The sequence below is a fragment of the Prinia subflava genome, chromosome 25 (genome assembly GCF_021018805.1).
Source record: "Prinia subflava isolate CZ2003 ecotype Zambia chromosome 25, Cam_Psub_1.2, whole genome shotgun sequence".
NCBI lineage: Eukaryota > Metazoa > Chordata > Aves > Passeriformes > Cisticolidae > Prinia > Prinia subflava.
This window is the reverse complement of record NC_086271.1, coordinates 2,980,134-3,006,460: the sequence shown is the minus strand read 5'-3', so window position 1 is coordinate 3,006,460 and position 26,327 is coordinate 2,980,134. Positions and strand designations below refer to the sequence as shown.

The window sequence follows — 26,327 nt, the reverse complement described above, 5'->3', positions numbered from 1 at the left end:
CTATAGAGTCCTCTTTAAATGAAGGCTTTCTTCTTTGACAGAGTCTCCTGAAGATGTGGCTCCCACAGTTGGGTTTTCCAAAATTGATCTGAAACAGGGACGCTTTGAAGTCACCATCTTTGATTTAGGAGGCGGAAAACGAATTCGGAATATCTGGAGGAATTATTATGCTGAGTCCTACGGTGTCATATTTGTGGTGGATTCCAGTGACGTTGAAAGAATGGAAGAAACAAAACAAACCATGATAGAAGTTTTAAAAAGCCCTAAGATATCAGGAAAACCTGTGTTAGTGTAAGTAACGTTCTCCTAATAATCTGAAATTGGGTGAATTTAGACCTAAAGAACTATTTCTGTTGTAACTAATATTGCTGTAACTTTAGCACTAACCAATATTACAGTTAATTTTATGGTCTTATGTTTTATTGAATCCTTCTCAGGGATATCTATTTCTCTCCTCTTTCATTAGCCATGGAAAAATAAGAAGGTGGGATTTTTTAATGCCTCAAAATTCTAATATTACTTGAAATGCTAGGTTTAAAGGCTTTACAAATTTGGCATGATAACATGATGTAAAAATATTGCTGCTACTTATGCCTACATCAATTAATTAAATGGTAATGGTTGATTATACTCAGCAATCAGGTGATCTCTCACCAATAAGTGTCTTGTTCACTTAACACATGGTGCTGCTGGTACATGATCAGCAAAATCTCTTTAAAGGAGACCTGCTTTAATTGTATTGGGCACATGCTTTTCTCTGTTTAGTGGGGTTTGTAAAAATATTGGAAAGAACATATTTCAGTAAATTCCACACCAAAGATATTTGATAAAAAATACTCTTTTGAAGTTAAAAAATAAACTCTGAACGTTTAAAATGGCTTATCAAGTCAATATCTTTGCCTGGTGAGCATAAGACCTCCATAACACAAACTGCACAATATTCCTGTGCTATCATAAAGAATCTGTACAGGTAAGAGGAGAGGCCTCTTAGTTTTAAAAAATAGTGATGCTCTGCTGGTTTGAAGCTTAACCTGGTTAATTGTGTTGATGAAGTGGAGGGTAGTTCAGCAAAGTAATGGTGTGTATGTTGAAAACAGATTCGATTTTACCTTTCATTGCTCTGAATGTAACTGGCACAGTGAAGGCAGTAAAGCCAACTTGGTTTAACTCCAATGTGTTGCGAAAATGCAGCTGTGACAGTGGAAAACTGTGTTGTTTTTTAAATGACATACAACTTGATGGGGGGTTTTGGTTGTGTTTTGGTTTTGCTTGGGTTTTCTGGGTTTTTTTGTGGGAATCTCTATGCTCTAATGGCATAATGGCATTTGTTTGGGTGGCTGACTGGACCTGCAGAGAACTCACTCACTTTCCTGGATCATGATACTGCTTTTTCATCCCTATCATTAGCTAACCAGAAAGCAGAGTGTATTTATTAACTGCTCTAATGGTGACTAAACCAAGCTATTTGATGTTATTATTTTTGTATTAGATTAAATATCCAGCCTTTGATCAGAATTAGCTTTTGCAGTGTCCCAGTTCTGTGGAGGGATCCAATAGTTCTTTGGTTTATGCTCCCAGTATGAGCCTGCCTCTTAAGAATTCTGTCCTGTATTGTCAGATTCCCAAATCTGTGCTGAAAGCTAGTCTTTTTTAATATTATATTAACTTTGATGTTCAGATTTTGTTTGTGTTTTTTTTTGTTTTGTTTTGTTTTAATGATGAGATACTTGCTTCCTGTGTAGCAATAAGTTCCCTAAAACCTTGCTACATTTTTTAATTAGTGCATTTTAATCTGTGCAGAATAGGCTGAATTGCACATAAAATTGGACATAAAATTGCTGCTAAATACTCTGTCTTACAGAAATATGGGAATATGAGAAATTTGATGTTCAGTGTGATATTTTCTACAAATTTAATTGCTGCTCTCTCATGTTGTTATTTATCACTGCCCATGGATTCTGCCCACAGAATCATTTTAAGACAGTTTTTCTCAAGTGTTGATAGTATTCTCTTTTACTGTCTCTTGGTATAAATTACTTAGAGATGTTAAACTTGTCCTTTGGGTTTTTTTACTGTTCAGTGTTATCACCTAATTTATGTTTATGGGTAAATTCTTCTGGGAGCATCCTCAGGACTTATATAGGTATGCAAGTTTAAATTTTCTGTACTTACGATTATTTTTGTATTTTCTTTCATCAGAAAGGAGCACACAGACATTATATAATGCAGGCAAATGCTGGTTTTGTTTGGGATTAGTTGTGTTTGTTTTGAGTCTTTGTTTTGGTGTTTTTTAAGTTAACATGGAACATGTGCAATGGGAAATGCAAGTCCATGTGCTGTGACTGATATTTTATAATTATTTTATATATTTTATAATTTAAGGAAATTTTTGGGAAGCTATTTTGTTAGGAGAAAGCTCCTTTCTACCTGCTATTTTGGTGATAAGGGATTATAGCTATTAATGTTTCACTTTTCTTCCTAGAACACTTGGAGCTGGGCTTTAATTTGTTTGGTTTTCTGTGTATTTATGTAATTACTGATAACACTGGAAAGTAACTTTAGTTATTACTACAAAATTGCTGCTGCTAATAATTTTGAATGCTCAGTATCAAATTTGGTGTAAACTGTAGTTCATGCTATTATTTCATACTCGTTATTTTCAGTTAATAGTATCCCCTATCAAGGAGGAGGTTTCCACAAGTCTTTCTCACTTCCCAGTTCTCCAGTGTGTTTTATCTGTTTTGCCTGTTTCTGACCAGTTTGCAGCTGTAGATGACTTATTCAGGCAGCTGTTTTTTAAGTATTAAAACTTGGATTTTGACAACTTGAGTTTTATTCCACGATTGAAAGTACAGCTCTTGTTTATTGGCTAATTTCTACTCTGCCCTTGGAACATAAAGGTATTTTAATACATGCAGTTAAGGGGAGAATATTTAATGAGAGAGTTTCAGTGCTGTCATCATCTAAGTTTATTTTTTGTTGCTACTGTATAAATAATGTTTTTCACTTTAAGATTCAAGCATTTGATTGTATTTCAATATCAGTTAATTTCAGTTGCAGTTTTTATCTGGGATGGAAGGAAGCTATTTCTAAACATCACAATATGAAAATGACTTTGATAATAGATTAATTTTCTTTTTCCTACTACATGCAACTAAAAGCATCCAGTTCACTTAGTGTCTAGCTGAACTGCACTGCAGTTTGTTCTGCCTCCCCTGACTATCCAAATAAAGTGGTACTGGTTGTGTCTTTGCACAGCACAAAGCAGTTCAGGAATACATTTCTGGTTTGCTGTTTGGGTTTAGTGTGGAATTTTTTTTTAAATTTCTTTTTGGAAATAACTTTTTTCCTCAGTTACATTCCTATTGTCTGTTAAATTGTATGGAGAGCTATTTCTCACTCAGTTCCAAAAGGATTTAGTTACAGGAAGTTCCTTCCAACCTAATCATTCTCTGGTTCTAGATTATGGGATGTAAGGTTGGAGTTCTATTTTTTATTCTATTTTTTGTTAATTTTTGTGCTAGCAAAAGTCAGATCGCAGATGTGACTGTGTATGTAGGTAGGATAGGCAGCATTAAGAATGTGCCTTGTGAGTGTGTAACTAAGGATCGTATTCCCCTGTCCTGGTAGGGCTCTGCCTGTGGAGTTGAATAATATAAATATCTCCATGTCAGTTTATTAAAAATGTATGAACTTTTCCTATAGAGGTAATATTGAAACATTCCTGATAAGTTTTCTGCCCTCTTGTTTTGTTTAGGCATCCCGTTCTGGATTGTAACTAAGGGTGTCTGCTTCATCTGTGGATCTGTTTTGTAGAGTTTCAGATTCCTGAGGAAAAAACCATTTAGAATTTCAACAAGTAAATAGAAATGCTAAAAAACACAAGGCAATTAAAAATACTTATTATTATTTTGTGAAAAGTAAATAAAACATTTTTATGAGTCCTGTCTTTGAGATTAACAGTATTTTCAATGCTTCCCAACAGCACAGGAAGTTTGTTGCCACACTTTTTTAGTTTGAAGAACAAAACCAAACTTTAGAACTTCGGAACTTTGAAGTTCAGAAGAACCAAAAAGTGTCACTTTTATCCTTTGATCCTTCCCTATAGTTTGGGTTTCTGTGAAAACCATAAAATTCTTTACTCTGTTTTGAAAAACTGCCCTGCTGAAGGGTAATGGGAAGGCAAGTGAAGCAGTTGAGAGGTCCCATAAGTGCTTTCCAAGAACAGTTTGGTGTGGAAGAACCATTGATACTTCAAGCAGTTCATTTCTTGTGTCATCTGCAGCACGGACAACACCAGCAGCAAATTGCTTTGCAAGGGTTTCTTTTTTTATACCTGACTGCAAGCCCAAACTTTTCTTTAGATACTTGAGTATATTCTTGGGTGTTGTTCATGCAGATTTCTATGTTGTTGATCATCTCCCCTTGCTCCTCCACCAGAAGTGAGATCTGGATAAAGAGTTCTTTCATGTCTTTGATCTGATTCTCCAGATTGACCAGTTCTTTGTGTCTCTGCTCAATCTCTGACAGCTGAGCTTTAGTAATCTTGACTTCAGTGAGTAGATTTTCATTGAAAATCTCCCATTTTCCCTGCTGGAGCATGTCATTGACTTCCTCCTCGGACACCTCTTTACCAGCTACCTCGAGCTGGCGGAGGATGAACGTCCTGCACTTGTCCTGCTTGGCAGTGATGGCCTCGTTGTAGGAGAGCATGGCCTGGAGGTAGCGGTGGGACAGGAAGGCGTGCTGGGCAGCCAGGATCCTCACCGTGGCTCGGGCCGGCCCGTGCTCATTCTCAGCTTTCCTCACTGTCCCTAACAGTTCATCCAAACATTTGCGTACGTGCTCTGCTTGAATTTTGATCTCCCTTGCAATGTTAGATTCCTTCTTGAGAACGCTGAATCGTCTCATTGAAGACACGAGGCTTTTTTGTTGTTGGCTGAATTTATTGACTTCTTCCACCAGATTGTTAATTTCGTTCTGGAGCTTCTGGATTTCATGCAAGTGCCTTTCAGTTATGGGCTCCTTTTCATAAATAATGGCCTGCTGTTCAAACTCCTCCTGCTCCTCTTCTTGTACAGTTGCACCATTGTTTTCCCCAGCTATCTGTAGTTCCTTAGCCCTCAGTTTGAGCTCTTGCAGACGATCTCTCATGGTTTTTGTGGTCAGGATTCTTTCCTGGTTTTTGTTGGTTCGTTGTTTTTTTTCCCCTCTTGCAACACAGGAAGTTAATTCCAGTATATTTTTTGTTTGGTTTGTATTACTGCACTGTAATCAAAATGTAACAACAATTAATGTTAGTTAATTGTATGTATATATGAAAAGTAGTTTTGGAGATTAGAGCTACTTCCCTCTGCACCAAAGTAAAAGTAGCAATGAGTTGAAAGTGGAGGGTGTTCTGAGCAAGTTGTGATTTGTAGCCCAAGGCCATTTTTGTGGTAAATTTGGGATGCAGAGCATAGGACTTAGACCAGAGAAGTGTGGAGAGGACTTTTATTTTGGGGAGGAAGAGAGAAGTAACTCCAATTATTTTATTGTTATTCTTTACTTGAAGAAAACTAATCAACCTATTAGTCTTTTTTGAAATGGAAGTGAGCATGGATGTGCCATTTTTGGATTCTCAGTAGGAAATATTTCAGTTTCTGAGACTGAGACAAACTTTGTAACGAATGAGTGTTCTGGCATGAATTTAGATTAATTATTTGGCCACACTCAAAAACCTTTCTCCATTTGCCTCGCCTTTTCTTCCCTGGGGAGTTAGTAACTGAAGCAGTGAACTACAACAAAACAGAACAACAGAACTCCGATCATTTAAGACTCTAATAATTTAGCATGAAAATAAATTAATTTTTTATGTTTGAATTTTTGTGGAGCTGAATCCATATCACTGATGTTGCAGCATAAAGATTTTCTAAGCCTTTTCTGAATTACTGTTACACTGTCATTTAAATTATTCATAAAATTGATGCAGATGTGCATTGTGAACCACAGTGGGCTACAATTCAGTGCTGTTTCATATTTAACAAAAAGCAGATACAGTTTTGTTTTATTCCCTAGCTGTTGTGCAAGCTTTACTGGAGAGATAATTAAGAGCAAGATATTTTCTAAAACACTCCCAATGGAAACAAAGTTCAACTATTTTTAATCATAGGGAAGAAAGTATTTTTCTCAAACTAGATAAATTAATTCCTTGGACTGTGATCAAGAACGGAAAATTTCAGTAAGAAGTAACATGTTCAGGACTAGAAGATTATGGGATTTTTTACTTAGGGTCTTCTGGTTCAATCAGATGTGTGTCTTTCAAAAAGGGCTGTTCAAGCATAAAGGTTAGACATTTAGCACAGTGGTATCTTCTTGCTGTTTCAGAGTTTTTAGGGCTCTTCTCTGAAACAGTAGCATGAAATAGGCACAACTCTTATTAAACCCTGATTCTACAGATATTTTTTATTAGCAAGCATATGAAGGATTTCTTAATAGTATCCAAAAGGTGCATTTTTAGAAACTGCAAAGGGTCTGTCCAGTAACCTGTCAATAAGCAAATGATTTTCTTGTATTTGAACAGTTCCAGATGATACTGCTGTGGTATCTCTGCTCCCCTATGCATATTTAAAGTCTCTAAATAGTTTTTTGTATAAGTCATGGAGTTGAGCAGTGTGGACACATCTTCACAGACTTACATCTGGCTTTCTGCAGGAGGATTAGCTGAAAAACAAAACTTGAAATGCTTCAGAGGTCAGTCATGAGAAGGAATGTTGATGTTCTACCCTAGTGTGGATTTTCCTTACTACACTTTTTTTTTTCCTCTCCAATGCCTTAATATTTGAATTTAGTGTTTGTTGATTCACATCAAGACAATCTCAAAAGCCTGGCAATCATTAGAAGTTACAGTAATGTGCTGAGATTTGTGATCAGGGCAAGTTATTTATTGGAGAATGTTATTCTGGGGTGGGGGAGATGCAAAATGTATTAATTTCATGACAGTAATGCCTCTCCATTGCTGAACTTTTCTGTGGATGTCCCCATGGCAGAAGTCAGGCAGTTTCTCCCAGATAAGATTTTTCAGGAATGTTCCAGAGCTGCTTGGCACCACCAACAGGGAAAGTTCAGCCTGGGGCATGTGAAAGGACTCAGGGCTGCTAAACAGGGCTTCAGAGAAGTGACCTGAAAATCTCTTCTAGTCCAGCCTCACACATCTGTTGACCAATGTTAATTTAGCAGGGCTGGGCAAACCTGGGATTAAAAGCAAGTTCTGAGGGCAACATTAATGTTTATGGTCTGAGGTGACAAGAATTTCTTGTGTCTAAGAGAATTGGTGCATTGCTCTGGAAATAGCTCTGTTCCTTGGGGCTGGAGAGAGGAACCTCACAGAACTGCAGAAGAAATCTCCAAATATTATTAAATATCAAAGAAGTAAGCAGAAAGTACTGGAGATGTTTTTTCTTGTTTAAAGATTAGTCTCACAAAAGACTGGAATGTAAGCAACTGAATCTTAGTTTCATATCTTCTCTGCTCTTGGGCTTGCCTTCAAAGCCTGCCAGGGACAGGCTTGCCAATAATTGTGTTTGATTGTACTGGCAACTGGAACACATGCTGGTGTCAAAGAAATGAGGATGTCTTCATGACAGAGATAACCTTGGAAATTGTTGGCTTGGCTTCTTGAGTGTTCCACAACAAGCGCTGTTCATTTACTGAGTCCTTGTTTCGTCCTACGGGTTTGTATATAGGGGCACATCCTGTTTCTCTCTGAGATGAAAGCACCTCACTTTCCTTGAAGTTTTTTCAGTAAAGGAAGAATATATCCTTTTTTGTTTGTTTTGGGTGTTTTTTGTTGGTTTGTTTGGGTTATTTTTAATGATTGTTCAAAAATAAGGATGGGTATGTTTTTCTGACCCTTAACTGTGAGTCAGTTAAGGGCACTGGGTAGAGGATGCTTTCAGGCAACGTGTCCCAAAGGAATTTCATGTTACATGTAATCCTAAACATTTGAGGTCTTATTATTATTTTTTATTCATTTCCAAGCTGCAGTGAAATTACATGAGAGCTCTGTCATGTGGTGCCAAGAAACCCATCTAACTTTTTTCTGAGCACAATGGCAATGAGTAAATCTTGGAGTCATACTCTGGAGCTTGATTACAGCTTAAGTGTCTTAAGACAGCAACAAAAAATTAGTGAGAGATATTTACTATTTAAATGGACATAGTTCAAAATCCTTGTAGTAGTCTTTGGGGAAAGCTGGTGTTTTGAGTTGAAATTTAGTTTGTGCTCTCTCATGTTCTCACAAGGAAAGGAGGAACTTGTTTGGTGGTGTTCTGGAATCTTGCCCTGTTACTCAAAGATGTATCTGAAGTAACTAAAGAAGGATATCTTGCTATAGGTTACATTTATTTTCTCCTTTGTTTAAAAAGTTCCCTTTAATTTAAATACCATGTAAACAAATGTGCTTAAACTAAGGATTATGAGACATGAGGTGGTTGGATGAAAATATCCTCTTAAGCATCTCTGTCATAAGATAAGTCCTTGGAAAAACATACTTAAAAATAGTTTTAAGTTCAAGTTTCTGTTTGTGGGAAGTGTGGGAGTGGTTCAACAAGAAAATACCAAAGGCAGAGAGCTTGCCCTGCCTAAAAATATGCCACAGATGAGATGATGGTGTAAAATCAGTAACAGTTTCAGCAAAGGGGATGATCACAACTTCTGTCTGGACAACCTGTGCCAGAGCCTCACCACTCTCACAGTAAAGAATTTCTTTACATGTGATCTAAATCTTTCCTCTTGCATTTAAAACACTTCAGCCTTATCCTATCACCATGTGAAAACTGCCACAGGACTTCCCAGGGAAACCAAAATTACCAGTATGTACGAGAATGGAAATGCTGCACGTGAAGCAAGGTAGCTTGAGAATTCTCGAATTAATGTGAAATAAATTGTGGGAGGTGGAGAAATGTGGATATTGAGTAAAAACAAGAAATTAAAATGTAGTAAATGCTCAGACCTCAGTATTCAAAGAATTCATTAGGTGGGAAAGAATTAGGCCAAAGTTGCTGGAAAAGTGTAGCCAAATCATGCTGCCCTGGAGTGAGTTTTCTAAAAGACATGGAGAGGGGAAAAAGAGACTCAAAATACTTCAAGATATTCTTGGGCCTTTGGCCACAGAGCTGTAACACAGATCATGTGTTAGGAGATGTACAAGTCATGTTGTAGGAGATGTAGCTGTCTTGTGTTGGTGTTTTGCTATTTTTGAAGCATTTGATTCAAAGATACATACAGTGAATCAGCTGCAAATCTGAGCTTGTTCCTTTGAGTTTGGAAATGTTCTTTATGGTTGTGTAGGTGTACTTGAGGCAAAGGAGCTACCAGCATTTCCATGTCTGCAGACATTCCTGCTGATACTTTGGATACTGATAATAGGAGGCAAGGAGTTCATGCTTTTGCAGTTATATAAATTGCAGTGAGGGTGATGGACACTGCACCTCATTGACAAAACAATGATTTCACTGTGGTAGTGGCTTAGTCTGCAGCTAATTCTCTGTAATTGGTAAGAACTTCATGTTTTGATGGGGATTTTTTCACCTGTTTAACCAGAGATTTGCTGTCAGTAGTGCTCTTTAAGAGTCCTCACAAACCTAGAGGTCACAGAAACCTAGAAAGAAAGTAATGATCTCCTCTGCCCAAAGATCACATCATTAAGGTCCAAATATTGATATATTTTAAAGCAGTATTTGAAAATAAAATAGGAGCAAGAGAAAGGGCTTCAGCAGGATAGAGTACAGGTGGAATTGTTTCCATTTAATAGGATATATAGTTTGAACTCATACTTAACGGCTTCATATTGCTCTAAGTGGTGTGAGAGATTTGTCCTCCTGACAGTAGAGCTGCAGACTCAGAATTTGTGCCATGTACCATCCCACTTGCTTTACATTCCCATTTCATCTCTGTCAGACCACAGAGCTGCCTGTCACAGCCTCGGAACTCACCTGTAATAAATGTAAGGCAGGGTTGTTTAAAAAACGTACAGGCAATTCAACTGTACTTAGTTTGCTTAGGGTTTGATATGTCAAGCTGGAATAGAGTATAAGAAAACAATTCACTTTTTTTTTAAAATCTAGTTCAAAAATATATTGCTATATCATTTATTACCATTTGTTTTGGAATTACACATCTGGAAGCTGAACATAACTTGCTTTAGGTGAGCTCAGACATGTCTGTCTGCAGCCTGTTTGACCAAGAGGTGGGATTGAACTGATAGCAGAGCACAGTGTGTCAAGAAACGTTTTCAGTAAATAGGAATATGATTCAGACCTGTGGTGAGAATGAGGCCACTTAACAAATTATAATTGCTGGTGTTCTTGTGACCAGTTCAAAAGCTAATACGAGACTGAAGTTGCCTAGAGATATTGTAAACAGGAGGAGTTTAGAATCTTAGTTTTAACTGTTCTCTTATTTAAATGTGACCTGGAGGAGAAGTCTAGAGGAAATGCTGACTTGCAGAACCGTCTCCTACAGCTCCCTTAATCTTGCAGCACTTTATTCACCTTTTTTTCATTATAGTTTACCATAATAGTCAAAGTATTGTTTTGCATGAGAATCGAAAGCATGAATTAAGTCCCTTTATTTGAGAAAGAGCCACATGTCAACCATCAAAATTTACTGATTGGTTTGTCATTGTCAGCAACCCAGAAGGGGCAGGGGCTTGAAATGCTAAAGAGGAATGTGCTTGAAGGTCTGTCAATACTTCTATTTGGAAGGCAATCTGCAAAAAAATCACCTGATAGAGCAGGCTCAGAACTTCATCAAGAGTGCCTTCCATGGCCACTTGAAACTGTTGGTCTGTTCACCTATTTGTTTGTTAAAAGTATGAAGAATTCTCTTTTCTGTGACTTCCTCAAAATGCTCGTGAATTGCCAATAACTGAAGAAGGAACAAGCAAAACAAGCAGACAAGTCACTTATTTTTGCCTGTGTGTGGGTCAGGAGTTTGACTTTCATGGGTGTTAACATCAGCAAACCGAGCTTTTAACATAAAGAGACCAAGCTTTTCGTGCTGCATCTGCTGAGGCCTCACTTCTCTGCAATGAAACATCCTCTGGCTGTCCTAGGATTGCCCAAGAAAAAGGTTAATGGATGAGAGGTAAAAAATCCAAAGGGAAAAAGGGTAGAGCAGCATTTTTAAATGGAAGATACACTGCAGAGTGAAGAATATGGCATTGTTCTTTCCCCTTGTTTAGACTGCTGTTAATTTCAGAGGTTCTGTCTTTGTTTTCCCAGCTCAAAGCTACGACTTCTTGAAGTACCCTTAAAGACTAATTTTTGATCTTAGCTAAACCATTCTCATATTCATTTTCCTACAGTTGCTTTCAATCATGGGGATAGTTCTGGTGCTGTAAAATTTTGACCTCAGGGATGTTTTGCTCTTCATGAATTTTGATGGACATTATGCAGATCTGACCCAAAATTTTGGGGTTGTGATCACTGATTCATAGTAAATATAACCCCAAAAGTAGCATATCTGAGATATTTTTACAGATTTTTGTATTGCAAAGTAAACTTTTAATACTGTTTTGGTTTCTGATGGGGTTTTTTTTCCCTCTTTGTTCAGTAATTGAGATTTTATAGACATGTCAAGGAACTTCCATAGCGTTCAGACTTTGTTTTTCTCTGGCTGAAGTGGCTTCTAAGAGAAATGTTGTCACTGAGCTGTAGATGTCAGTTGTGCCAATGCACACATAACACTCCCTTTCCACATTGTTTCCCGTGACTCTAAAAGTTCAAAAGCTCTCCAGTTGCTTAGAAAAATCCTCCTTGATCTAAAAGCAGTAGGTGCCTACTTTCTCTTCATTTCTTGCATGACGTAAGTTTGTTACACTAAGACAATTCAAATATACTTTATGTGAAACTGAAGTAAGCCAAGCATGATTTTACAGACGAAAGCTTACTTAGCAAACTTAATATGATAAACTAACAGCCACTCTGCTGTGCTTTCAAGTATGTTTTGATATATACCTCCTACAGGTTTTTAAACATGAAAAATTGCTATATATGAAGTTCAACTGACTTGGAAAATTAAAATCAAAGTCTGTCTTTTAAGATAACTGATGTATTACCTAAAGAAGGAGTTTTTTTGCATAAAACTTTCCTCAAACCCTGGTGGTCCTCTACAAGAGCAGCAGAGCTGTGAGTCCATATTCACCCACAGAAATACCTAACTCTTTGCAAGGCAGACATACATTATTTTTATGTCTTGACACTTAGGCACATTTCCATTCCAAAACCCACTACAAAGCCTTTTGCTGATATTTGAAAATTGAGAAACATTAAGAGAAGAGTATTTACCTCTCAATCCTGTGCTGGTGGCTTTTACCCTTTACACAGGAACTCCTGAGGTTAAGCTTCAGTATAATCCCCAAAACATTTTTCCACAATATTCCCTGAGTAACGTGTCTTGAGTAACATTCCATGAAGAATTTCCTTCATTCTTCCTGCTTCTAGTTTTTATATCGTTGTCCAAGTGTGATCATCCCCTGGAGTGACGGAGTGAGAGAGAAACTGCCCTCTGCAACTGCAGGAGCCAGGCAAATTGATTACTTTGTGCCTGGGGAATCTGGTTGTGCCTGTTTGAAAGCCAGCCCTGCTGGGAGGCGGATCCCTCTGCAGCGCCCAGCAGCAGGAAGCGCCTTGGAGCAGCTCCCCGGCAAGTGGAGCAGTGGAAGCACGAGTGTAAGGGCAGGCTTCGCCTTCTTCTGCACTAAAGCACAGAGGCAAGAGGAATTATTGAGGGTAGATGCATCTGTTCATGGGGTAAAAAAAGGCCCTGCAGAATTTTACTACAGTCTCTTAAAAATACTTGAACTCTGTTTAGAAGCTTGACCTCAAGTCTGCAGTGAGCAGGGGTGTCCAGCAGTAGATGGACCTCAGCACAACCACTTCAGTTCCTGGGGAGATTAGGCAGAGACAGCTGTTAGGAGATGCTGCTTTTCCAGGTACAGCACCTCAGCCATATTTTTGGAATGCAGTCAGTATTGCTGCTCAGAAAGTGGAAGCTAATTGACCAGAAAGACAAATATGACACCTTTCAAGGTGGTAGAGGTTAAAAAGGTTAAAAATCAGCAGCTACTGTAAGCTGTGGGATGTTAGTGTCAAGCTGCCACTGAGCTATGCAGCTTTACCAGCATTTCATTCTGCTTCAGCTGTGCTTTGTAGGCTGTGCAGGGCAAGAACAGCAGAAATAGCACAGTTATTTAATCCTCAGGTGAGAGAGGAATAGGCTGTGGCAACAAACACTGCTCAGAAATATTTCCTTCCATTAGATCTAGATGAATTGACAGCACTGCTGAGGAATGCTTTTTGAGGCTAAGAGGCAGCACAGTAGGATTTTCAGACTGTAACAAAGTAGGTTACGTGGGGGAGAAAAAAAGCGGAGATTTTGTTTCCAGTCTTTTAATTACTTTGTTGCATTGCATCTCAGTTTTTCCCTGGTCTAGCTTTGGTGTCATAGCTAAATACTAAGAAGACAAGTCTTGTTCTAGCTGGTAGGTGAAAAGAAGCAGTGCCAGAGTATTACAAACATACTGCAAATATCACAGGTTTTGTATATGCATTGAGCAGCAGTTTGGGGATCCCTGCACTAAATCATGCAAAGCACTGCAGAAGTTCTCTCTTTAAGAAGTGGGTATTCATTGTAAAGGAAGGGCAGGGAGAAGAGCTTTATGCTCTTTCCAACTCTGCAGGCCAAGCTAGCAAAGTTATGATTATCAGTAGGACACAGGGATTTTTATCCCCAAGATGAGGATAAATAAGGGAATGGTTTGAATGGTTTGGAGCACAAATAGTTAAGAATGATGAAGATTGAGAGAGACTGGACATTTGAGAAGCTGCTTTTCTATGGTCTCCTTCATAAACAAATTCTTCTTGGAAAGGAAGATGAAAGATTAGGTAATGAAACGTAGCTCATGAGGGTAATGGCAACAAGGAATATGGGGGTTTTGGCTGTAGATGCAACACAGCTTTTTTTATAATGTTTTTGATGCTGAAATATCTCTTGGGAGTAAAATAATTAAGAATTGAAGCCCTCATACTGGGGTTCTGGAGAATATGGAAGAATAAGGTCTTAGATCAAATTAAAGTTCTGACAAGTTCTGGTAACTATGGAGTGAATTCTTACCACTGTTCCTTCCCAGCAAGGAATTAACAGGAATTCAAAGTACAAGCTTTGGCCTCAGTTCCCAAAAAGCCATTTGAATTCATGATAATGACTTGAGATTTCAGGAGGAAGACTGGGATATCTGGTTCCAAAACCTTCTGCCACTGAGCCTGTGAAAGCCTAATATTTGTCTTCTTATCCAGAAAATTGAGTCAAAGTTCTCATGTCATTAAAATATTGCTAAATTTCAGAGGAACGTTATTTTAGTGGAATTCCTTTATTAGAGAGAAGCAAGTACAAATTTCTTATTTTCTAATGCTGTGCAGCACTTAGCTTGGATTAATAACATTGTAGAAAGTGCAAAATAAGGTTTGATTGTATTTTTATACTCCTAAATGAATGTCTGTCTTCTAGAGTCCTGTTTCCTACCATATGTAAGTGACAAGACAATGATCTACATCTTTCAGAATACTTATTTTGTGAGTTATGTGGGGTTTTTTTGCTTTCCTCTGTTTAATGAAATATGGGGTTTAGAGCCATTCATGCAAGTTCCTCCCTCTACACTTTAAGTTTTACTCAGGAAGAGCAAGTTGAAAACATTTTTTGATATCAGAGAGAAATGCTGGGTAGCAGGCAGAGCTGAGATGATCCTGAAGCACTTTCTCACAGGGAAATGCTCACGGTTTGGGAAATTGCAAAAGTGTGAACTTTGATCCAGAGGCTCCAACAGATTGTCTTGTGTTGCTTTACGTGTAAAGCAGGATGGTCTTTTATGTACTTTCTTAACTGTAAATATGATTGCTTTCTCTAGAATTAATATTAAATGATTACTAAGCACCTTAGTGATTATCTAACCTTAGTATCTGATGAAAATGGTGCACAGACTAACATGCTTATTAAGAAGAAGAAATAATTAAAGCTGAAACAAGGAATTTTATCATTTCTTTCTCAGTCTTCCCCTTCTTCTTCCTAGTTGTGTCACAAACTCAGCTTTTGGAGATGTGAGAGTCTGTCTGTGGTAGGATGCTGAGTGTTGCTTTTGATCTTCCCTCCAGGCTGGCGAATAAGCAGGACAGAGAAGGAGCTCTGTCAGAAGCAGATGTAATCGAGTCCTTATCTCTGGAAAAGCTGGTTAATGAACACAAGTGTCTCTGTCAAATCGTAAGTAGATTTTAAGATGCTATATTTTCTCGTATCTGTGTAAAGCTTCCGTTAAGGTAGGAGATTTTGCTACATGGCATAAAACTGAAATTTAGATGTAGTATTCACTGTCCTGTTAAGAAAAATCCTAGCAGGAAGTCATTGTGAGGGGAGCCAAACCCAGAATTTTTTATGGAAGATACTTAATATTGGTCAATATTTCAGAAAATATATCCAAATTAGCAGTCTCTGAAGCATTTTCTTTAAGCCTTTGTTTTAATCTACCAGTGAATCTTAGGTGGGGCTTTACTTCCACAATCTTTTTCTGATGACAGTAAAAAACATTTTGGAAGATAATGTGGGTTAGGCTGTTGTTAATCAAAATACGAAGGCAGTTTTGCAAAGCTATTTCAGCTTTGGATTTTAAAATTAAAAAATAATTTTAATTCATTAGGGAAATTTGCCAAATTTATAGAGCACTACATATTACTGCTATTTTCTCTAATAGCTGAGTTAGAGCAGGGCATAGCTCTGTTTATTATGTCATGAATATCTGAGTGCTTTCCTTCAGTAAGTGCACTTTGCACATATAGCAATCATAAAAATTAAAATTGCAAGTTCATCCTTGGTTTTTTTTCCAAGGGACTTCTGTGCCCAAAAAATTTTCTTAAAAAATATTCAGTAAAAAAGACCTGAAAGATACAAGTGTATTCCAATACATCTGAATTGCTTAATTTCTGATGTGTGCCAGTGAAATGCTGTTCTTTTTCTTTATTTATATTTTCTGTGTAATTAGGAAAGACACCGGGTCACACACTCTTAGGACTGTTTCATACTAGAATGGACACCTTCTTTACCAGGCTCTTTAAAGAGAAACATGGTTGCAAATTCCTGGGGTCACTTTAAACAGAGATTGTGAAACAAGATAGAAAGTTGGTCAAGGACCAAACCCTTTTTTGTTTCTTCTTACTCTTTTAGTTATTTTTCCACTGGATCTTTACATTTTCCCACAAAGTATTAAAGCAAATGGACAGAGTAATTTGTCTTGCTGTTGGACAGTGTCAGTGAGAATGATCTTCCTCTTTTTTGTATTTAATATGTCTTTATATTCCATATTTCTAAATTTTTATCTTTTATAGCCAACTGCAGCAATAATCTTGGTGCAAACTGAGAAGAACATTGCCCCAGTGCTGGCCAGTGTTTGCTCTTGGTTTTCTCAGAGAAACAAGTTGCATACATTTTCTATACATCTCCTTCTTGAGCAGATCCTGATGGAGGGTATTGCAGGGTTCCATAGTGAAAAGGACTCATATTTGAACCTTAAATCTAAACATAACTGGTCAGATTTTTTTTCTGTTGTAAATTGTACATTCCATATCTGACTGTGTTGCCATTTAAATGCTTGTCAGATGGAGAGAGCACTGAGAGTTTTCCAGATGTTAGCATTGGAGAGTTGGTTCCATTTAGTCTTCATAAACACAAGTCCTGAACACGATCAGTGTGAAATATCATCTCTACAGGCTGTACACAGAGCTGGATCTATTCAGTTGTTATTCAGAGAATGTTTTAAAAGACACGTAAGTGCTCCAAAACATTCTGGAAAATAGTTTCCAGGAGATCTTCAGAGAACATATTTTCCATGTTCCAAGCTTGAATCAAGCCCTGTCTTTTTTGTCCCAGTTAAAGCCTACTTGTCATCCTGACGTGAAGAATTAAGAGGAAAGTATTCTTTTCCTATTTGCAGTTTCACCTCATGTTTTTGAAGGCTATTATCCTATCTCCCTGAAGTGTTTAAATCTCAAGAGAAGCACTCCTGGTCCTTCAATGTTTTCTTACCAGATTTGTTTTCATAACTATTTCAGAACTATTTTCAGAACTATTTTCTCAATGAGGTTTGCATTTCTCTTTCAACAGATTTGCCTAGATCATGTTTCTCTCACTTGCTGCTGAGAGTATAATGACAAAAAGTTTTACTCCAATGGAAGTGCTGGGCCTGTTCTGATTTAAAAAATTCAATTGGTTTGACAGCCTTTCTGATAAATTCACAGGAGATTTTATTTATCCCTGAAGTGCTTATGAACTTGTTGAACTTTTTTCCATGAACTGAAGCAAAGCTGATTCTCTTTCATCTCAGATTTTTCCATTTTGATAGATAAATCTAGCATGGACTATTTATAACCTGTACTTCTCAGTGTTTTACAAGCTTCACAGTAACTGTTCAGCTAATTTCTTGTTTCTAGTCAAGGAATGTGGTCTGAACCTCAAATATTTTCCCTCCTTCTCCATGTATTTACAGGAACCTTGCTCGGCCATCATGGGCTGTGGGAAAAAAATTGATAAATCAATAAAAAAGGGATTATTTTGGCTTCTCCATATCATAGCAAAAGATTTTGATGCCTTAAATGAGCGCATCCAGAGAGACACTACAGAGCAGAAAGCACTGGAGGAGCAGGAGAAACTGGAACGGGCTGAGCGAGTCAGGAGGATACGGGAACAGAGGTATTTTACCTGTGCTTCCTGCTCCATCCCTTCCTCCCTTCTCTGAGATATTTGGTTCATTCCTGTGCATAGATCTTACAGGAGCCAGGCTAGCCAGGATTTAAAGCTTACAAACCAAGAGTCTTTCTTGAAGTTTGTGCCCCTTCATCCCCTTTATTTGATTTGCTGCATGCTGGAAATGTGCTGTGAGTGAGAATTGTAAGGTAGTTGTGGAATAAATTTGGCCTTACTAATATAACTTCACAGAAGACTGACCTAAAAAATAATTCCTGTGGTTTAAGCTGAAGTCACCTTCTAAAATAAAGTATTAAGTTAGACTCTCTAACCCATATGTAAATATCAAAGACTAGATATGAAAATTTATTCAATATTATGCTTAATAAACTTCAGAATATCCAACAGGTGAGGCATGAAGGAGCTAAAGATGATGCAGTGAGGGGAAGCAGGATAAGTCATTTATTACTCCCCTTCAAAGTCCTTTCTGGTCTTTAGCAGCCTGCTATGATGACTGTGAAGAACTGATGTGAATCATTTTACTGGGTCATTTTTAAAATATTTGCTGAGCACCCCTGTCTTCTGTTCTGCCTTGTATAGGCAGAGAATTTTGAGTCTCAGTTACTGTGAGAAGTAGCTGGGAAGTGTCTTGGGCCTATATTCTGGCTGTTTTGGTGTAATTAAGCAAGTAATTTATTAAAGTACACTTCAAACAGCTAAAACTTGACATGGGCTTAATATATATTTCACAAATTCCTGAAAAGAAATGGTTTGCTCCTAATGTGCCACATGTCTGCACACACAGAACCTCCTGACCACGTTGGATTGTGTTGGGTTTATGCCACATGGAGAGGTGTAGTGGGGAGGGCTGACATTGTTCTCTGTAAAATTCATGGAGTCTTCATAATTCTTTATTCATTCTCCCTCTTTCCCCTCCCCTTGTCCCCAAAAAACACCTCCAAAATGAAACACCAAAACCTCTGGAACAACATCAACCCAATAATAATTCCAAAGGGAAAAAGAAGAAGGAAATGCACCTGAGGAGGAAGACCCTGAGCCTGGGAAATGTGGAAACCCCTTCCAGCCTATATCTGCTGTGATCTCTGAGGTAGGAGAAGAGGGGGAAATCCGGATCTGTTTAGAGCTACCACTGACAAATGTCTGAGAGGCCATGAGAAAAATGCTCATTTGAAAGAGTTGTTCTGTCTGCACAGCACTTTTTAAACTCTTATTTTAATCTTGGCAGCCTTGTTTTCTGTGCATTGAATCAATGTTTTTGTGATAAGAAAACCCCTATTATTGATAGGGGAGCAAGAGTTTTGTAGACACAGTAAAATAAATGCAAACACATGACTGAAAACATTTCCTAATTAAACTCCTGGGACTCAGAAGTGGAAAATATTCAAGGTCTGTTAGTTTCTTCTAAAGTGTTTTAGTGATGTGGTGAGTCCTGCTGAATCTTCCTGACTTCTTTAGTTATTCAGAGTGTGAGCATAACTTCTTTTCCGTTTGAAAATAGACTCTTGAGAATTTTTATTCATTCTGAAATATGCAAATCACATTCATATATTAAAGTTTCCTTAACCTACATTTCTGAGTTCTTTTTTTTTAGTTGCTTGGAGATAACACAATCTAAAGAAACACGTAAACCTTTCCAGCAAGTAATTCAAACATTTGCTTTTCTCCAAGACAAAAGCACCCATACCCACAGGACATGCCAAGGCGGCTACATGCACAATAATCTATTTAGCAATAATATTAAAAGCAAAAAAATAAAGGTGCAGCTGTGAATATTGCAGAGATGGTGATTTAGTGACACGGAATTGTGAAGCAGCCTGTCATTGAGGTTGTATGCCTCAATAGGTACTTATCCAAACTGGGATAGCATTTTCTGGAGACTTAGGCTCTGTGCATCTGTATTTTTTTTTTTTTAACTAATACAAATAAAAAAAGTAATTTAGAAGAAAGAACATAGAAGGTTTTTATGGTTTTTTTTTAATAGGACCAAAAATAAAACGAGAAAATTTGCGATAAATCTAAAGATCCTTTTGTTTTATAATTCCCCCACCCTTCCTCTAGATAAAATATTGGAAATTTAATTTCTTTATCTATTTGAAAATAAATTCTATGCTAAATGTAGAATATTTGGGGAATATTTTCATTTTTTAATAACCTTCCTGTTTTGTTAGTTTACAGCATTAGAAGTCACTAAACAAAAATCTTTACCTTTTTGTTAGAATGAAAAACAGTTGGAAAAGGAAAAGAAGAGGCAGAAGTTGGAGACTGAAAAGGCTACAATTGTCCTAAAATCCCAAGCAGAGCAGGACCACGTCTCAAGCAGCAGTAGCCAAAACACAAATGACAGCAGGCTGGAAAGGTGCAACTCCACAACTGCCCAGCTTTTGCAGCATGCAGAAGAGAGTGACCAACAAGCCTCAGAATGCCTTGACTCAGGTAAAACTGCTGCCTTCCAGGTCATTTCATGTGATTTTTCACATGCTTCTTCCTTCTGTCCATATTATTTGTCGTTATACCCCATACCAATGTCATCTATTGGAAACACAAAAATGCAGGAATAGGTTATAGAAGTTGAGTTTCTTCATGGAAACGTAGAGTTTGCATATATTTATGACCACAGTTTATTTTCTATAGCAAAATGTTGTGTGACTTATGTTTCCCAGTATTTTATGCCCAGAGTTTTATTTTCTATAGCAAAATGGTGTGTGATTTACATTTCCCATAATTTTATGTCTAAAAAAATGTACTGAAAACTCTGATGTATCTCCCCAACCCTTGTTCTAGAATCTGATGTAGGATATTACCTAAATATAACTGTAGGACATGTAATGTTTTATTTCTGTTGGATGTAGGTAACAGTAAGAAAAAAAGTAAAAAACCAAAATTAAAAAGGGGCCACAGAGTAGAACCTGTTAATGCAGAGGACTCTCTTCCCAAGAATCCTACACCACCACCAGCTCTTCCTCCAGGTAAGTGTAAAAACAACAACTGATGTCTGCATTTGTGGTTGGGAATCCTTGAAAAGTCTCACTTGTGAATGATGAAAGTGGACTGGTCTTCATACAGAGAGGAGCTACTAAACCTTCCTCTCTAGAAAATCTTTGATGCAGTTTCCCACTTCATTATATGAACTTCCAGTGATATTGATTTGGCCTATTCCATGGGGGAAAACATAATTTTCCCAAAAAAAGAGCCAGAAATTTGATTTCTCATTGAAGTGATTAAAAATATCAATATTTTTAGGCTAAATCAGTTTATTTTTGAAGTATTTCATCATGGATGCAATGAAGTGTATAGCTTGGGCATTTGTAAATGCTTTGGTTTCTCCCAAGGAGATGTGTTGTCTGTATAGCTCAGAATAATCCAGTGCAGTCATGGAATGCTCTGACAGTTTTTGTTTTCCTTTAGTTGGATGGGGAACTCCCAAACTTAATAGACTTGGAAAACTTGAGCCTCTTGGTGAAACTCATCATCCTGGTAATTGAAAGTACTTGGGGTTTTGTACCTTTTTAAACCATTCTTCATTGTCCATTCACTTCTACATTCACTTCATGCTTCGTCTGTTTTTCATTTCTAAATTGCAATTTTCGTTGACCAAAAGCTTTCCCTTTTGCTTAGTAGAAAGCATCTTTTTGATTTTTTTCAAATCTGATTTTTTTATTAGAAAAAACAATGAGTGCTTTCCAATTCCCTCATAAAGTTTAAAGTGGCACGGGATATCAGAAGTTGTTAATGATCTGAAGTTATTTGCACCTAAAAACGATAAAGTGACACATTGCAAAGAGTAATGGGGCCAATTAATTGAAGAGTCCAAATACATACTGCATTTAAAATGAACATTTTTAACTGGAAATATCAAGTTGCAGTAGGCAGTCTTGATTTCTTGCTTCAATAATGACTAATTTCTATTTTTGGAAGATTTTGAAAGATAAAGAAATTGTTTTTCCTACATTGATACTACATTTTTTGCTGAGTTTGAGATGATAACGTCTTCATTTTTCTTACATTTTTTATTTTTCAAATTTTAAGAAGTGAATTTGGATACATCTGGAACATAAGAACAAGGAACTTGTCTGCCAGAGAATCAAAAGGTGCCTGAAGGGGAAATAAGATTTCTAAACCCAAAATATTTATTTCTCACAGGAATAAAATTCACGTGCTTTTAATGTGATTTGTAATCTTAATTGTAAACCCATCTTCCTCTTTTTTTTTTAAAGGCAAATAGAGAGAAGGTGACAAGAAAGGAAAGCCAGATGAAGAGGTAGGGAGGAGAATAAAAGGAACTCAGTTTTTATCTGTGCCCACGGGAGGTGTTGCATTCTGTAGGAAGAGCGTGGGTGGGACAAAGAGGAAAAAACTTGTTTAAGTTAGGTGTTAATTTGTAAAATAATTATAATTATTACATAACTTGGGAAGTTAACAATGGCAGATGTGTTGGTAGGGAAATTACCTCTTGACCAGAGGTGTAGGAGCAAACCTGAAGTACTCAGAATTTACAGCTGAATTCAAGGCATTGCCTGCTCTTTGGGAGATTTTTTTTTCGGGAATTTTGAAACACTCACAAGATTCACACTTGCAAATCCTAGCAAGAAAACAGCTATTAAGAAAGCATTATGTATAAATGAAACAAGTTCTTTGCATACATAGCCCAGCACTGTCAAACCTTTACTTAGGTCCTGATTTCCAAAAACATCATTTATTTATTTCTTTTGCTTAAAGCAGCTGTGGGGTTTTAACTCTGTCAGTTTGAGATCCACAGAATCAGAGAATTACTGAGATTGGAAAGGACCTTCAAGACCATTGAGTTCCACTGTTAACCCAGCACACTGCCAAGGCCATTTTGCACTGATTTAATTTCCCATCTGGCCTTGCCCATTTTCTCTCACACAACAGTGTTTTTCAGTGAATTCTTACATATTTTGCACACTGACAACCTGCTCCTGACCGGAAACTCAGAGTTTCCCTAAGGCCAGTGGAGCCTATCCCAGATTCTTTTTTTACAATAATCTCTAAATTGCATCTTTCTGAAAATCAACTTATTTTTGTTTGTCCCTTCAGCAGAGAAATAATTCACTGGGTTTTATTCCTTCCCCTAGGTTTGCCCAAAATTCAAAGGTGGGTTTAAAAGTTTTTTCAGACATTTAAACTTTGTAATTACACACTTATACTCACTAAAGACTGCAATTTTTCCAGTCATGCTAATAATTTAGGTGATGAGCACCTGGTTATTTTCAGCGGAGGATACATTTGCAAGAATGTTTCTTTCATTATAGAAAGTAAAATTCTCTGCCAGTCCTAAAGTGCTTTGCCAGACCTCATAAAATGGGTGAACAAAACCATCAGCTGGACAGATTTTCACTGACCTTAGAATCATTTGCTGCAGTTTTCTTGCTGCTGTAATTAGTGCTCTTGAAATCAAAATATTTATGACAATAGTATAAAAGTGTTCTCATTTTGCTGACTGAATTTAAGGATAACCAAAACCTCAATTTTACAGACAGGTCCACATATTCTAAAGTAGTGCAGTCCAGTTTGTTTGCTTTTGTTAATCTTAGCTCAGGAATGCAATTTTTACAGAAGTTAGTGCACCTGTAGAACAAGTGGGATATATTCTTTTTGGAAAATGATGATTTATTAAAGCTGAGTTTTGTGTTGGCAGGCCATCAAGGCTTTGCTGGGGAAGAAGTGGTCTGTATAAACAAAAATGAGATTTGAATGCTTCAAAAAGCTGCTTTTATTTTTTCTTGATCTCTATCTCTTTGCTCTTACCATCTTCCATATTATTTTGCTTGTGAAGTGCTTTGCATGTTCCAGTCTGCATGGGTTTTTTTATTTTATGTCCATTACAAATGTTGGAGAACACTTGTTACTCTCTTCAGATGTACTTATTAACTTGGGCTTATACAATTTTACCACTTTAAATTCCTTTATTGGCTAAAGGAAATGGTGCAGCTTTATCTAAAAATTCTGAAATAGTTTTTTTAGAAAGTTATTTTGGCTTGCAAGATAAATGCCATGCATAAATGTTCCCAAACCTTTGGATTCTGCACAGTATTACTGTCATTTAAAACTATATTGTAATGCAGCCTTGACTACAGCAACATACAAATTTCAGTGCTTCATTTTTTCAGTTGCTGTTTGTACACTTTGGATTTCTCCTCTCCTATTTTTAGGGATGTTTACAGATCCCCTTCGGGCTTGATTTTGCAAATGTTGATGCATGTATAACAAAATGTAATTAAACCCTCGTTTGGCCAATTCATCTCTAGACATTAATTAGCGCAAGGTTTGAAAGTTTGCTTGGAGGAATTCACTCTAAACTCATGGAATACCTGGCTTTCATTAAGAAAGCAAGAATTTAATAAACCTTCTTTGTGCCAGGACGGTGGTAGGTGACAGACTGATGTGTTCTTCTCCTCTGGAATTTCTTCCACAGATTTCTATGGAAAGCCTCTGCCCCCACTGACTCTACGCCAAAGACCCAACAGTGATACCCATGATGTCATTGCTTAACTGGAGGACAAAGAATTTTAAAAACCATAATTTAAAAATCCTATCTTTTTTTTTTTTAACCTTGAAGGAAATTTTTTTACATGACATTTTATCAGCATGTGACAACTAAACATGGAGTTCATCCTGTTGTATTTAGTTGGTCAGACTTTATCATTTACTTTTCACGTCACCAGCTCTTCTTCAGGATTTATTTGGTCTGCTTGTGAAAAGACATGGCTGGAAACCTGAAGAAAAACAACTTCAAGATCCCGTAATACTGGATTGCACATTCCCACTGAGACCTTTCTCCAGGTGCTGTGCAAGTGTTGGTATTTTTTCAGGGAATAAATGATTCTAAAGCATTTTGTAAGATTCCTGTATGATAGAGTGAATATAGAAAGGTTAAACAAATATTGAATATATTTTTCTACCTTTTTATAAAATGAGTTCAAAGTTTGAGTGGAGCTGTGTAGCTACTACCAATAAAAGGATACCTAGGGAGCATTAGAAAGCTGATAGTCAAGTGAATAAAAATAGTGTGTTTGACTCTTACATTTCTCTTACAGTACCAATACCTTTTTTAGGTATTACATTACATATTTCATGTTTCTGGCAATCTGAAGCAGAGGGTAAGATAAAAAAATTAAAATAAATACGTTTTATACAAAATAATGCTATTTGAACTGTCTGGAAGTTTTCTTATACATTGTTTTCTTTGTTTTATTAACTGAGTGTGACATAGGTAATAAATTCTGTGGAAAAAAAATAGAGTTGAATACTGTATTGTCTACTACAACAAACGAGAAAATTGCACTAGGGGGAAATTTGCACTAATTAAATGATTCATTTTGATGGGAAACTAAATCAACCAGTATGTAGATGACCTCACAGTTCTTAATCTCAATAATACTAAAATACCATGCTGCAAACTAAAGAAACCACGGGTGTTTAAGGATTTATATAACATTTCCTTTATAATGTGTTTAAAATCAGATACAATTGATACCTAAACAAGGGTTACAATTTGTTATGTTCCTATTTAAATGTTTTTCACTGTTACATTGGAGACAACCGGTGGTGTATTTGTAAAGGTTCATTGTTCTGCTGCTTAATGACAGACAGGATGAAGCCCCCATTCAGGGGTTTTTTTTGGAGAAGCAGTAATTGATAATTTTAGATGATGCTCTGTCATCAATAACATGGTTTTACCAAAGGAGTTTAGATGTTGAAAGAATGTGGTGTGTTATGTGTTCAGCACTTGGGTATTGGAAATCTTTGCCATATGCCCCTTGCAGCAAGGAGTTGCACAAACATCTACCATACTAAAATGAAATTATTAAGATTTTTAAAGAGTAAGGTGGAATCAGTCTTAAGGATACTAAGTTTGGAATATGTGGAGAGGTTTATTCCTCTGTGTTTGCCAGTTTAGAAAAAGGAGGAAACAGTTTCTATGAGACCACCAGCATGAGAATACTTTTGTTGTATTCTAATACTGTTACATGATTCAGTTGAATTATTCTCAGGATTTGGTCATTTGCCTTTCAGACAACACAATACTACGTGGAGGGGAGGTTGCACAAAAATTTTTATATGTAGTCTCAACCTTATTAACACCAGCTCTGTTACCACTTACAGTTTTGGCTTAAAGGCTCTACTTTTGCAGACTTACTTTTTCACAGCTTCAATTTCTAGGAATGTTTTGTTTTTCCTTTTTCCTAAAATAATGTCATGGAAGTCTTTATTAAAAATTAAGCTAAATACCGGTGTGGTAACAAAATTTGAGAAACTGAAATGTTGATGCTTATATATGAACTGTGTGTTCTGTGTGTTGTGTGTGTGGGCACGTGTATAATTTTTGATTTTTGCTTTTAAAATAAATTTTATCAGTCTGTGACCAAAGTACTCAAAAATGTATTGTAAGTTTTTATTAATATGCTTTGTAATTCTTTACTATGGTGGAGTTTTTTTCAATAATTTATACTGCTCTGACTTTTTTATTTACTCAAGATGACATTTATATATAGAATAAAACTAATGCAAAGCATCAA

The 26,327-nt window shown here is 36.8% G+C and overlaps 2 protein-coding genes across 8 annotated transcripts in view; one reads left to right on the top strand and one right to left on the bottom strand.

Annotated features, from left to right (window-relative positions):
• The window catches only part of ARL13B (ADP ribosylation factor like GTPase 13B), a 32,412-nt gene extending 6,085 nt beyond the window's left edge, over positions 1-26,327 (top strand). For 4 of the 7 annotated variants that reach the window (XM_063419412.1, XM_063419415.1, XM_063419414.1 and 1 more), the window contains exons 4-11: positions 42-291; positions 15,192-15,297; positions 17,573-17,775; positions 18,784-18,877; positions 20,007-20,223; positions 20,640-20,756; positions 21,196-21,264; positions 24,224-26,327. In XM_063419412.1, coding sequence (XP_063275482.1) covers positions 42-291; positions 15,192-15,297; positions 17,573-17,775; positions 18,784-18,877; positions 20,007-20,223; positions 20,640-20,756; positions 21,196-21,264; positions 24,224-24,300 — 1,133 coding nt within the window. In that variant the 3' untranslated portion in view covers positions 24,301-26,327. Of the gene's footprint in view, positions 1-41; positions 292-15,191; positions 15,298-17,572; positions 17,776-18,783; positions 18,878-20,006; positions 20,224-20,639; positions 20,757-21,195; positions 21,275-22,004; positions 22,049-24,223 lie in introns of all 7 variants that reach the window. The other 3 variants (XM_063419417.1, XM_063419419.1, XM_063419418.1) reach the window with 3 other exon arrangements.
• Positions 3,887-12,562, bottom strand: STX19 (syntaxin 19). The gene is made up of 2 exons (XM_063419420.1): positions 12,330-12,562; positions 3,887-5,268 (listed from the first exon to the last, which is right to left on the bottom strand). The coding sequence occupies exon 2, from the start codon at positions 5,152-5,154 to the stop codon at positions 4,276-4,278; it is 879 nt and encodes a 292-aa protein (XP_063275490.1). The 5' UTR covers positions 5,155-5,268; positions 12,330-12,562; the 3' UTR covers positions 3,887-4,275.

What these genes read in the sequence shown, in the direction of transcription:
- STX19 (XM_063419420.1), bottom strand. Translation starts at nt 5,154, where the DNA reads ATGAGAGATCGTCTGCAAGAGCTCAAACTGAGGGCTAAGGAACTACAG.